The sequence below is a fragment of the Sceloporus occidentalis genome, unplaced genomic scaffold (assembly GCF_023333645.1).
Source record: "Sceloporus occidentalis isolate IW3139 unplaced genomic scaffold, rSceOcc1.0.p SCAF_7, whole genome shotgun sequence".
NCBI classification, from domain to species: Eukaryota; Metazoa; Chordata; class Lepidosauria; order Squamata; family Phrynosomatidae; genus Sceloporus; species Sceloporus occidentalis.
In genome coordinates, this window is record NW_028316987.1 from 74,108,916 (window position 1) to 74,123,004 (window position 14,089).

The 14,089-nt window shown below is 37.6% G+C and overlaps 1 protein-coding gene across 4 annotated transcripts in view; it reads left to right on the forward strand.

Moving 5' to 3' along the window:
• The window catches only part of MLLT10 (MLLT10 histone lysine methyltransferase DOT1L cofactor), a 149,182-nt gene that overhangs the window by 22,306 nt on the left and 112,787 nt on the right, over positions 1-14,089 (forward strand). For all 4 annotated transcript variants that reach the window (XM_089533341.1, XM_089533339.1, XM_089533340.1 and 1 more), the window contains one exon: positions 10,585-10,694. In XM_089533341.1, coding sequence (XP_089389467.1) covers positions 10,585-10,694 — 110 coding nt within the window. The remainder of the gene's footprint in view (positions 1-10,584; positions 10,695-14,089) is intronic.

The following is a 14,089-nucleotide window of genomic DNA, read 5'->3' on the forward strand; positions in this document are numbered from 1 at the left end:
GCCCCCCCCCCCCCCATATGTGGCGACCACAGATTCTCCATTCCGGCTCAGAAGTTTCAGCACCTGCCCTATAAGACAACACCTGGCGTATAAGACGACCCCCGACTTTTGAGAAGATTTTCCTGGGTTAAAAAGTAGTCTTATACGCCAGAAAATAGAGTATTTAAAGTATTTATATATTCAGCCAGACCACTTAGAACTTTAAAGGTCAACATAGGTCCAAATCACACTGCCCAAATAATCCAGTTTGATACCTCTTTAACTGCACTGGCTCAATGCTGTGGAATTCTGGGAACTGTGAGACATTTAGCCTTTTCTGTCAGAGAGCTCTGGTGCAACAATAAACCACTATACCTAGTATTCCCTAGCACTGAGCCAGGGCAGTTAAAAACTCTCTCAAACTGGATTATTTCAGCAGTGTGGAGTGGACCATAATCATGATAAATTAGGTATGGGATGAGTGAAAATATGGATACTTATGAAAAAAGTCATGTTCTTACTATTTAATACAAATTTGAATGCAGAACTTGAGTCTTCTAAACAGAATTTCCCTCATAATTTATATTTTATAGATATATGCCCCAACTCCAAAATAGACTCTTTAAAGCAGCTTTCAGAAACCATTAGAATGATTAAAGAGAAAGTCATAGGAAAAATTATGCATATATGCTGATTTTAATTTATGAGCTAGGTTTTGAAATATAATGCTTTGGTTGAAAACCAATAAGACATGACTTGTAAATTCTTAATTTGGTTGATCTTAATATCTCAAAAGGTGTGCTGTTTAGATAAGATCAAGGTTTGCATAATTTTCCTTTCACCTGACTAATGATTTACTGTATTAGCATTTTTTTCTTGAAATGCAATATGGATTTTTTTTATTTTGGTTTCATGGTGCTTCTGTAGCATACTAGCCCTTATCAGCTGACATCTCCAGAAGTTTTGATTTTAGTTTTAAAACAGAGAGGCTAATTGTTAGGAATTTGTAGTTACTGCCACTGGCTATGTTGGTTTTGAATGGACAATGGATGCTATTTGGATGGAAGTCATAATTATTCAGAGAGAGAAAGAGAGAGAGCGCATTTCAAGCCATGTAGTGATAACATCAGATCGGGGAGATTCATTTACTGATGGAGACATTACTCTGATGTGTAGATGGACACAGTTTGTGCAGGAGGAAAATAAAATGTACAATAGGAAATAGGCTTTTGAGTAGTTGACATTATGTGCTTTAATGTGAGTCCTTGAAACAATTGGGTGAGAAAACAATAAAGAAATAAGATATTAAAAAGACTGCTGTTACTTTTCAGTCTTTCAAGGAGGATATATACATGAATCTATGTATAGTTGCCTTGGATCCAACTGTGATGCTGCTGAATTTATCCACTGCACCCAGTCGTTCTTTTGCACCATGTCAGGATTCACTGGTATCCAGAAAGTCTTGCTTTATCACCAGATTTTTGTAATGCCTTTCATTTTTATATAAATTTGGTCAATTTCAGTTTGGTTGATAAACTAGCATATATTGAGTCATTGTCTCAGTGAGGCTCTCTCTTTCATTTTCTACATTGCATTGCAATGGTTGTATAAAAAGAAATGAAAAGAAAAGAAAACCCTAAAACATGATTCAAGGAAAAACTTGGGAAGTGAACATAATGTATCTAGACCAGTGTTTTACAAACCAACTTGCTCTAAAAAATTTGGACTCCAAACCACTGGCTGTGCAGGTGGGCTGATGGGAGCTATAGTACAAAACATCTGGAGAGTGCTATATTGGGAGGGGCTTCTTAAAAATACCTTTTCTGGTGGCTTGGAGATTCTGGGGATGTAAGGATAATGAAGTGGCCCTAAGGCGAACCTATCATGGGGTTTTCTTGGCAAGTTTCTTCAGTGGGGCTTGCCATTGCCATCTTCTGAGTCTAAGAGACTTACCCAAGGTCACCCAGTGGGTTACCATAGCTGAGCTGGGATTCAAACCCTGCTCTTCAGGGTCATAGTCCAACACTCAAACTACTACACCACACTGGGCTTATTTAGTGTTGAATGAGCAACATATTGTGTGTTATTTTAAAGGTATTTACAATAATTTAAAACTAAATATTATGTAAAAAGGAAGTAATAATACTTAATTTTATATAAAAAAGAATGATACTACAGAATAATTAAAGTGGTGATACTGGAAGAACAACCAAAATTCAAACCTTGAAGAATTTAGAAAGCAAGTAATCTTAAAGACGATAGTCTCAGTGGGAAAAGGCTGCTCTTAAAATATGCACAGAAGGCATCTTCATGATCCATTTGCAACTTCAGTAACAATGTGATAGTATTGTGTACTTTCTCTATGTCAAGATACTTTATTCACTCCCAGTTGTAAAGTTATATAATTGTTGTCCTTCAGAGATTCTTTGCTCAGAGCTGCACCAATTTCTTTATTCATGTCTGCCCTAAGACGTGTTACTGTTCAGTAGTGAAACTTTTTTCTTTAAGTATTCATTAACATAAAGTCCAGTTAACTTTCTTAGCTGTAAAGATCTTGCCAGATTTCCACTGAGAATTTAATCACTGTGTAAATAAGTGTCTTGATGTTTCTCTTACACTACTGATCCCTTTGAATCATACATCTTCAATATCTCTTTCTGTCATTTTGGAGGATGACCTGGAGGCAAAAGGCTAGGTCTTACCCTCCTCCATCTTTAGCCTAGTATCTCTAGAAAACTAGTTGTAGCTGCAGGAATGTTTAATTGATAAAGAACAGTTATAAAGGATTTTGTTGTTGTTGAAAACTCTGGAAATATTGGAAACTGGATAGTAATCTTGTCTTCAGTTTGTCTGGAAGCCTACCTGCAGCACACATGGCAAAGCTTTTTATATAGTTTGCTGTATTGAATGCTCGCTCAGATTGAAGTCCATTCCAACTGGATGATGATCTGGAATGCTGTGCTACAGCATTCTTTCTCAGCTTTATAACAGGATTTCTGGAAGGCAGCTGCTTGGTTGAAAGCCAACCAACAATGCAGTAGTTTTGTCATCATTTTTAAGTGGTTACTGTGGGGATCTCCTAAGCTTGTAAGGAATGTCACATGGCAGCTTTTGAGTCAGCACCTTTCTCTCTGTCTGAATTTCTTTAATGATTTGTTGCAGTAAAAAAGAAAAGAAAAATGTAATGCAAAAGTCAGTTGCTGTTGTGTAACAGATTAGAACTGAGTATTACTAGACTTTGATATTAATTTCTTAATGTACAATGGAAGGCAACTTGCTGCTTTCCAGATATTTTTGATTATAATGTCACTCATTGATCACTGACTCTACTAGGTGGGACTAATGGCAGTTGTAGTACTTGACAATTGAAAAGCACCATGTTACACCTTACCTAATATATGTAAACTTTAAAGAAAGCCCAAATATAAGATTCTACTCTTGGTTGATCTCAACTTCTTAGTGCTAGTGTTGAAATATCTAGAATTTATACTAAACTTGTGTTTGTAGAATTTTACAAAGTTACTTTAAATTGTTGTCATACAAAATTTTGCAAATAATACATGGCTCATGGAAAACTAAGACAAAACGATGTGTAGATTTTGACTGAGCTGGCAGTGTAGCATTATTATTTGGTGTCTGCATGTTTTGGTCATGTGCAACTGTATGCATTCCAATCCGGAGTGGAGAAATTGAAGGGGTCTTGGGACAGTTTTAGTATTAACCTCAAAATGCAAAATACTGGGGGGAAATTGATTCTGGAAGTGACTGAGCATCCACTTCCAGTTTTGCTTTCCTAGGCAACTTGGAAAGGGGGACTGTGGATGCTTTGGATTTTATTATAGCAAAATTGTGAAAATGACATTTCTTGTGGGGAAAAAATGGTATGGAGTCACAAAAACAGCCTGTGTGAGTGCATGTTGCTCATAGGCCATCTCTTCCCAACCAGAACTTACATATTGTGCTGCTTAAATATAGCAGTATTTGACTTGTGGTCTACATTAAGTTAAATATTATTGTCTGTTTTATTCAATAATAACTCGTTACTACAGATTGTTAAGATGCCAATGTGCAGTAGTATACCAATTGATGAGGCAATTTTTTTTTAGATACCTGCTTGAGTGTGCATGTACTATTAAAATCTCTTTTCTAGTAGCATGTTAAAGGTAATTGGTAGTATCATGGTGCTCTTGGTAAATTAATCAGTTTCAAGTCATATGTATTTACTGGTCTGCAGGCTCTGGTCCCAAATTTTATGGAAATTATTCAGGAATAGTGCCCTCTGTATTCAGCAGGGCATAGTTCCAGGTAAAGTTTTCATCAGATTACAACTCATAATTGATGGATTAATTAACTAAATAATTCCATGATTAGTGAGTCCGAGAGTTAAGGTTTAACTTTTTAAGGAAGGCTGAATTAGGCTGTGATTATGCAGAAATATATGTTTGTTTCTTGTAGCAATGAGGACTTTTAAGTGTTGGGTTATATTGTGCTTCCAGGTCTTGAAACTGGTACTAAATGATGAGGTTTCTATTTGCTTTTTAGTTTTCTTTCTTGGACATGGAGTGCCATTTGGTGTTCCAAAAGAGGAGAGATCCCTCCATCTCCCATCACAGAAATGTTTTTGAACCTTCTTTTGATCTCTCCTCCCTAGCATTTTTCACTATACATTAAGTAACTGTTCTCTCTTGCTCTTTTCATACTACCGTATATACAAGGATCCCATATCTAGACATTCTTCTCTTCCATCTGTAGGAGAATTCTCTAAAACCAAAGAGGAAGAAAACCTTAAATCTATCTGTTCTTCTGGCCTTTTTAGGCATTGTCATTGGTGTTCATAGTCAAATCACATCAAGACTGAACCTGTACATCAGAATATTCAGGAGTTTACTTCGGTTGACATTTGGCACGGAGGGGAGAGAGCTGTCAGACAGGATATATGTTGCAACTAATGTCAGGCTTCACTGGGTGTGGTGTCTTCTGCAAAGAATCCTTTACCCAGGATTTTTGATTGCAAAAGACATATCACAATGTAATCTGTTGGTCTCCTACCATATGTGCTGTCATAACACATGCATGAACTCATACATATTCTGACTATACAGGCCTCCAGACCTTTGGAATGTGGAATCTTTATAAGGGATTGGGGTGGGAAAATTAAGGTTGATCAGGTCTGTATATTTTACAATCTTGCTCAGCTGAGAGAGGTTTTTTAACTGCATTTTGAATCTGATACAGAGTGTTAATCCGATCTCCCAGTGCTCCAAAAGTGACCGTTACTCTTCATAACCCATTGTTTTACTAACTACAGAATGCCATACAGAAAGATACAGGAGCATGTCTGGGGTATTCTATTGTGTCCAAAAATTTAATCAATATTCTTGACACATCTAGTGGTGGTAATAGTCAATGGAGTTGCATTCTTTCAGTATGGGTACTAATTATAGGATTTGACTAGAGAGGACTTCCCTTTTAATTCGTCTCTGTCCTAAAACAGACAATAAAATGTGGAGGATTATCTATTAGTTATAGAGGTCCTCAGATTCCTTTTGGTAGGTGAAGATTACCTCTTGCAGTCAGAGACACATAAGAGACATCTTTAACACTTGGGTGGACTGTTTGAGAAGCAGCAGTGGGCCAGCTGGAATGTTATCGAAATTGCAGAAGGTTCTTTAAGTTGAGTATTTTTCAGTGTTCTAATTGTAGACATATTTGCCAATAGAAAAAAAAAGAGCAAGGGATAAAAATTAGGTTGCAGATGATCTAACTGGTATGCAGAACTAGTGGACATGTCATCAGATGCCATACAGATGATCCCCACAGTTCTAACACATAATGTGAACCCTTCGTGTAACTCGGAAGGTGTTCATTAACAGATGTAACTATACAGAATAGTCTACTTTTAATATTGGTCAATGGTGTAGTTTGTTTTGCAGAATGGTTTTGACTCTATTTAGAGGTTTTGGTATGTTTAGGCGGGACATTGAGCAAAGTTTTTGTGTTTTGATTTGTAGTTCTAGTGATTAAGGACTATAAGTAATACAGCGCGCCCGCTCCATACGCATTTGTGCCATATGTGGCTTCTGGTTTATGCAGAAGCCATGCTGCAATACTCTCAATGGCATGTACGGCATTATAATGGGGCTTGAGCATAGGTGGAATTCACCTTATGCGGGGGAGGGGGGAGCCGGAACTGTTCTGTATATTTTGAAAATCTGGGCAGGCAACTTCTAGCCCATTATGCATGATGGCTAGGGTTTATGATAGTTGAAATTCAGCAATATCTGGAAGGCCACAAGTTGCTTACCCTTGATGTAGCAGCCTCACTGCAAAAGTTTAGGGCAAAGGACATGATTGGTATCTTTCTGGATCTTGTTACATTTATCCCACTCTCACAACTATATAAATATGCTTTATACTTGAGGCCTTAACATCAATCTGTATTGTATTTGAGAACTAGCATGGTTTAATGGTTTAAGTGTTGGACTACAACTCTGGAGATCAGGCTTTGACTCCCTGCTTGGTAATGGAAACCCACTAGGTGACTGGATGAGCCACACACACTCAGCCCAGAAAACACCATGATAGGCTTGCCTTAAGGTTGCCATAAGTCAGAAATGACTTGAAGGCCCACAACAACAAATTGCATTTGAAGAAGTGGGCCTATATCCACAAAAGCTCATGCTAAAATAAAAACCAGTTTGTCTTAAAGGCGATGCCACATTCAATTTTTCCTCCCCCCCTTCCTGTTTTCATGCTGCAAAAGACTAACACCGCTACCTCTTTGAAAGCAGACAGAGAGGGTCTCTTCCCACCTACACCCCATAGCACAGATCCAACCCTTTTCAGCTACTGCTTAGTAGACAAAAATGAAGCAAATAAGGGTCTACAACTTATATACCGTATGTACTCAGCTGTAAGCTGACCTCATGTATAAGTCGATGGCAGGTTTTGGGGCCAAAACTATGTACTTTGATATGACCCATGGATAAATCAAGGGTAAAATTTAGGGACATGTAAGAAAGGATCTAAAGGATGAAGCAAAGGAAAACAATGCCAAAGAACTTCCAAAATTCCAGCAGACATAACTGTTTGTGCTCACACTAAAGGCAGGATAGATGAAAGAATAGAGTGGGGTCAGTGCTTCCAGGACAGATTATACCCTTGCCTTTTACCAGGGGATGGTAAAATAAGACTTGAAGTACAGTATTTACATTACCTGTGGACAAGTGGATCCAGGTTTTTTGGGTCAATTTTTAAACTACTATTTCTAAACTTATACATGAGTATATACAGTAATGTATCATCTAGATTAGCTCTGAGAGCGTATTTTATTAGACTCTTGCATTGTGTTAACATACAGTCTCTTATGGAGTTCGTTGTATGCAGTTTGACCCTTATAAATACTGGAATTGGCCTATTACAATTTTGGAACAAGAATATTTGTTATTTATGTGTTAGAATTTGTATGTCATGACACACTATACCAACGCCCATTTGCCATACCTTATGTCCATTTCACATACATTTGTAAATGGTGGTGACTTCAGGCAAACAAATATTCCCAACCTGTGCCTCTATATTCTTATATGTTTCTATTGCACATCCTATTTTACTGTTCAGCCTTACTATGGGAAATGTGATACCAAAAGACAGCTGTGGTGATGTATTATTTCATATGTGAATGCAAATATTCTTTCTGATATTTCTGAAATAGCATTTACTTAAAGTGCTCCCAGTTGCTGGGCTGTACAACTTTGTTTTCTGTTACTGAATACATTTAGAGCACGATGTCCAAACTTTGGCTCTCCAAGTGTTTTGGACTTCAGCTCCCAGAAGCCTCAGCCACCTTGGCCAATGGTCTGGGATGCTGGGAGCTGAAATCCAAAACACCTGGAGGGCCAGAGTCTGGACATCACTGATTTAGAGGTAATATTATGGTGAGCTCAGTAGGATGCTGAAATACCCTTCTTAGAGCACTTGGACACAGAACTAAAAGGGGAGAGAGAGTCTGCTAAGGAAATAAGAAGAAAGAGATCAACATAGAAAGCCAGATAGCTTATGGGGTGCAGTAGGTAATTGTCTTGATTACTCCCTCATTTTGTCCTGATTAGTGTAGGGTTTATAATAAAAATCACGATAGATCCCATAAGCTTGAATTCTTTTCACCTCAGTGATAGGTGATAGTATGTTATTCTGTATCCTCATGAAACGTTTTCTATTGGGTAAATGTTAGAACAGATGTCCAGTTGGGCTGGGACTGGGACCTAATTTCTTGTGAAAAGTGGCAATTATGTTTTGAACATTCTTACTATTCTGCTACTTTTCATGTTGGGAAATTAGCGTATCAAACTGCCTTGGAAATCTCTGTATAAAGCTATCCAGGATAGAATATGGACAGCTCTTGAATAGCAAAGTCATTTTTCAAGCTGAGCTATTTATGAAATGAAACAATAGCAGACATGGTTAAATTGTTTTCTTGAGCAAGCATAAATTGGTAACTTTCATGGGAACTGCAGAGAACCTGAAATAAGGCAGCCTCTTATCTGAGTCACGAATCACTGGAAATCGGAAGGAAAAATCCTTTGGAAGAATATCTTACGTATTTGAAATATTTTCAAAAACTACTGAAATAGGGCATATATGTGTGCACACAAAAACACATACATACAGAGTTTGTTTTGTGACCTAAAATATCAGTTTGGGCCATCTTTGAGGAAGATATAAAATGTAGTATTATTTTTAGATGCAAGCTACAAGAAGCAAAAAAAATAAATAAATCATTACTGTATTTCTTTTTGAAAAGCTCTGTATGAACAGAGGCTGTTATAATAGAATGGACTGTGTGTTTTATTACTGAGCCAGCTGTGCCCTTTTCTAGAAGTAAAGGACCTAGAAACTGTAGAACATTCACTGGGAACTTCACGACTTGATTTCTGTAATGCATTCTACATGGGGCTATCCTTGTGCCTAGTCTGGAATCTTCAACTAGTGCAATATATGGCAGCCAGGCTGGTCACCAGAAAAGCTAGGAGCGACCAAATAACACGTGTCCTAAAATCTCTTCACTGGCTGCCTATTAGTTTCCGGGCACAGTACAAGGTGTTGGTTGTAAGCTTTAAAGCCCTACATGGCTTGGGTCCAACCTATTTGAGGGATCGCCTACTCTCACATAATCAGCCCCGCACCCTCAGGTCCTCTGGGAAGAATCTATTGCAGCCTTTAAAAACCAAACTAACTGCTACCTCCCAGAGGGCCTTCTCTGCAATTGCTCCCAAACTATGGAATGGTCTGCCGGACAAGATCTGTCAAATTGCCAGTTTAGACATCTTTAAAAAAGCTGCCAAGACAGATCTCTTCCGGCAGGCCTTTCCTGAATAAAAGTGTCTGGCCACAGAGTGATTGCCTCTCACATCATGTATTAGCCCACCACCCGGTCCTCGTTATATTTTTATTGTGTTATGAATAGATATTTTAATCTCCAGTTTTAATTGTATCATGTTTAATCCTGTTTTAAGGGGGGAAATTTGGGACATAATGTTGAACGTGGATATTTTAATGTGTTGTGAGCCATTTTGTCTCGTCACAGAAAAGCGGGATAAAAATAAGTTTTATTATTTATTTATTATTTTTACTGCGATAGGTCCTGCATGTGTTTATTACAGTAACATCCAACATCCATATAACAGTGATACCTTTATTGGTCTACCCAAAGTGCACAAAATACATTGTGCAAGCTCAATGGCTTCTTTGGCCCCATACAGACAGCCCAAAATAAAGCTGCTTCAGGTCACTTTGGAGGTATACTATTTAAATGACACATGCATATTAAGAGTCGGAAGCTGCGCCAAAGCCACAATCTTGTCCTAAGGACCAGAGCGCAGCTTTGGTGCAGCTTCCGGACTCTTAGTATGCATGTGTCATTTAAACAGCATATCTCCAAAGTGACCCAAAGCAGCTTTATTTTGGCCTGTCTGTATGGGGCCTTTATCAGGCAAAGATGTTAAAAATTATACCGGGGAAGGGGGGGAGGGGACTGATGATGATGTCAATCACAAGCCTTCCTTTTTTTTCAAGATGTGACTGTTCTCTGTGCAGGTGGTACTGGAGGGAAATTCATTAAGGCAGGCCCCTCCTCCTTCTGGCCATGTGAGCACTCCAGGAAATGTTATTTTTAGAAAGGTCCATTAGCAAGACAAAAAGAGATCTCCTCTTGAGACCCAAGTTGGCCCCATCCTTTGTGAAGTTACAAGTTTCTTTGTTAGGCAGAGATCACTGATATACACCTGTTAATGTATATCTAAATTTACTTATTTTAATAGGAAACAAGAAGTGTTTACAAGATCACAATGTTGATTTCCAAAATGCTTTAATTTATCAGTTGCTTGCATGCTGGAATTATAACATTTTGAAAATAAGTTGCAGTCTTATCCTCCCTTACATGCTATAATGTGCTATGGAATGTATTCGTTCCTATATTGTTTTAAAAAACTAACATTACATATAGGTCTTATGGAAATGTATTTAATATAGTTGGAATTAGAATTACTGTATTCTATTTGCATTGTCATCAAACATTAAGGATTAAATGCCATTAACTTTTTATAGGTTGGGCTCATGTGGTTTGTGCTCTGTACATTCCCGAGGTGCAGTTTGCAAATGTTTCTACAATGGAACCTATCGTGTTGCAGTCTGTCCCTCATGATCGTTACAATAAGGTATAATTTTTATAACTTATTTTCTTTATGTAATTTTATTATTTGACAACTATAAATATTTGAAATTTAAATTAAGAAGGAAAACATTGTTTAGTGAAAATCTTGCCATTTATTTCTTTAAACATTTTACATGAAAGTAAACTATTATTTTTTTTCCTGCAATAATGCTTTATTAAAATTTGTAGTATTAAATAATATGTATTCATTTAACGCTTTTCAGAATATACTGGAATTTTTATTGTGTTTAAACTGTTTCCAAGGTAACCAATAATGTATTATATTTTCTTTTCCCCCCACTCTATTTAACATAGAGAATAGTTGATAAATTTCTTGATAAGGAAATAAAGGCTAATTTTAAATGCTTAACTGGCTGCAGAACTGGCTCTCAACTTCTTCCTGTATTTTCAGTTTTCCATACTTTTTTGTGTGTACTGGTATACAAACCTTATGAAAGGCATCTTAGAACAACTTTTTTGCCACTTGAAAGAGTCCAGTAAGCTGTAAGCAAGAGCCAATTTCCCCTCTAGTACTGTGCATATAAAAGTACTGTATGTGAACATTTGGATCAACAGGCATTGGGAATTTGTAATTGTTTTGGTTCATTGTGTGAAGTGTGTGTGCTGATATTCTGCTTACAGTGGACTTTTCATATTGGCAGGCTTGTGATCCATAGATTTGACATCCCACAGATTGCCACATCTCATATTATTCAATGATGGTGTGTACAGGCAGATATGCTGATGTGTCTCTGTACATGTTGCTGCCATTGAATAATATGGGGCATGATCACCTGCATTTTTTGTCATCTGCAGGGCTCCCCAGAGTCAAACCTGTGTGGATGAGAAGGTTCCACTGTATATAATACACAAACATAGAATGCTTCAGGTGATTTTGATCTTTCTGTGCATAAACACCCAGGCAAATGTGATGCTCAAATTGCAAGTGTCACAGATGACTCAGGTGAGGAGAATAAATCAGCATGGCTGTCCAGTCAACATCATGTTTATGTATGTACCTTCAAGTTGCTTGTTGACTTAGGGTCGATCCCATGAATTTAATAAGGTTTACTTAGACAAGGAATTCTCAAAGGTGGTTTTGCCAGTTCCTTTCAGTCATCCATCACTAGACACGTGTTCAAAACAGGGTTTCCACCAAATAGCCTGACATGCAGGAACTCATCCTTCAGGCTTTTGTTGTTGTTGTTGTTGTTATAATGAGAGGTAATAGGAAGATATCAAAGCTAAACCCCTTTTGTGGGATTGTGGCTGAAGACAGAAGAGACAGAACAACAAGTAGTTAGAAGAAACAGCACAATAGATCTGGCTCGATGGTAGAAAGGAAGATAAGAGAAACTATATTATTGTGAACCAGTAACTGGAGAGTCAGTCAGTAGTTTGTCAGGTTCATATGTTTAGATATTCTGGTGCTTTCAAGGCAAGGATGGGTATCACAATGGCCTGCTGCAGGCCCCCAAGACACCTTTAGAACCTCAGACTGAAATTTATCAAAAGAGTAATAAAAGCCATTACAAGCAGGAAATGCTTTCTTTGGAAGTGTTTTTGTGGTTTGCTGTTGAAATTTGTTAGCAGGAAAACCAATTTAAACTGCCATTTCCTGTTTTTATGGCCTTTTCCAGTTTACTGCTAACATTTGGTGGGGTGATTCCCAGATGCTTGTGTCACAGGTCCTGAGGTAGTTTGTGGCAAGTCCTAGGGTGGTAAAATTGGCCCCTGGATCTGCTGAAGTTGTCTATCCTTAGAGTTTGTTAAAAAGGAAATTGTTGGTGAGCATACATTTCCCCATCAATCTGGTGTAGTATCTGCTAAAATATTGTTCAGCTGTTAGAGCAAGGATAGGGAACATGTGACATGTTTCATGTTGGATTATAACTCCCGTAATCCATGACTACCTACTATGCAGGGTTTGTCTGGTGGGAACTGATGTTCAACAACATTTGGAGGGCTATTTATTTACTGGATTTGTATTCCACCTTTCTCCCAAAATAGTATATTGGAGATACAAGCACTCTCTTTTGAGTTGATGTAGAAGTCAGTTCTGGAGTGGATTGCTCAAGAAATGGAAATAGAAGCTGGATTTCAGAAATGGATTTGTGTCAACTAGCCACTGCAAAATATAAAAGATTGGCAGCCCTTAGGTTGATATATTTCAAATAGGGTCCCTTTCTAAAGATTGTGAAATTGTAATTGCCAAGCACTATAGATGTGTCAGGCTTGTTTTCACTTTCAGCCTATTACAGAAGAGACAATACAGGCATACAGGTAAGTTAACAACGTAGATGTGTTTCTGGGCTTTACTTCTGTAACATAAACTTTGGTACCAGAGGCAGAAATAACATGGAAAGAGTAGGGTTAGGTTCCTACACCACAACAGTAGCAGTAGCAGCTTGAGTGTGTTTCAGCAGACTTTATGGAGAGCTAAAGATATGCACACATTTAATGAAGCAATCATGTCAGGTAAGCATTACATGAGTAAACCAAAATAATTGGAATCTTCTAGAGATTTCTTCCAAACTGTATCTAGGGATGCTTTCCCACCCTTTAACCAGCCTTCACTTTTCTAATAATTTCTGATGGCCAACTTAATAGGTCTGTGCTTTTAAAAACATGTTGGCGGTAGCTGGTGAGGCATGTTTGCTGTCCCCTTGTATGTCTGTTTAGCTGTGCTGTGTGTTCATTTCCAAAAGGCACCTGCTGTTTACCTTGTCTGTTGCAAGGAGGCATATGTGGGTACATTTGAATCAGCTAGTGCTGCTTTTCCCGTGCTCAAGCTTTATTCAGTTGTTTATTACAGATGTGCTTCTGCAACCCCACAATGAAAGATTGTTTTTCCTGTCCTCCTTCACCATCTTCCCAATTCTAAAAAACTTCTAGCCAGACAGAGGATGAAGATGAAAATGAACAGCTGGGCAGACATAAAGTTGTAGATGCTTCTATAACTAGTGAGCGAAGCACTCATTGCATATATTTTTTTTACCAAAGATATCATAATAAAAGAGTTAAAATAAAACTGCCTATAACACAATTACATAAGGAATACTGTGTACAGTTCTAGTTGTTTCATCTCAGAAAACATCTTACATGCTAATGGAAAAGCAAGCATAACTTCTTATGAAGAAAATTGTAGTGTTTGGAACTTTTTAATGTAGAAGAAAGGTTAGTAGAGGCGCACAAGAGAATAATAATAATAATAATAATAATAATAATAATAATAATTTTATTTATATACCACTATTCCTTTTTTAGATCATAGCGGTGTACATACACGTTAAAAACAGCAAGAACTATATAAAAACAGCAACAACCCTCCAACCCCCTCCCAATATACAAACCCCGATAGCCAAAATGACAATACAATAAACCATAACAGACTCAACT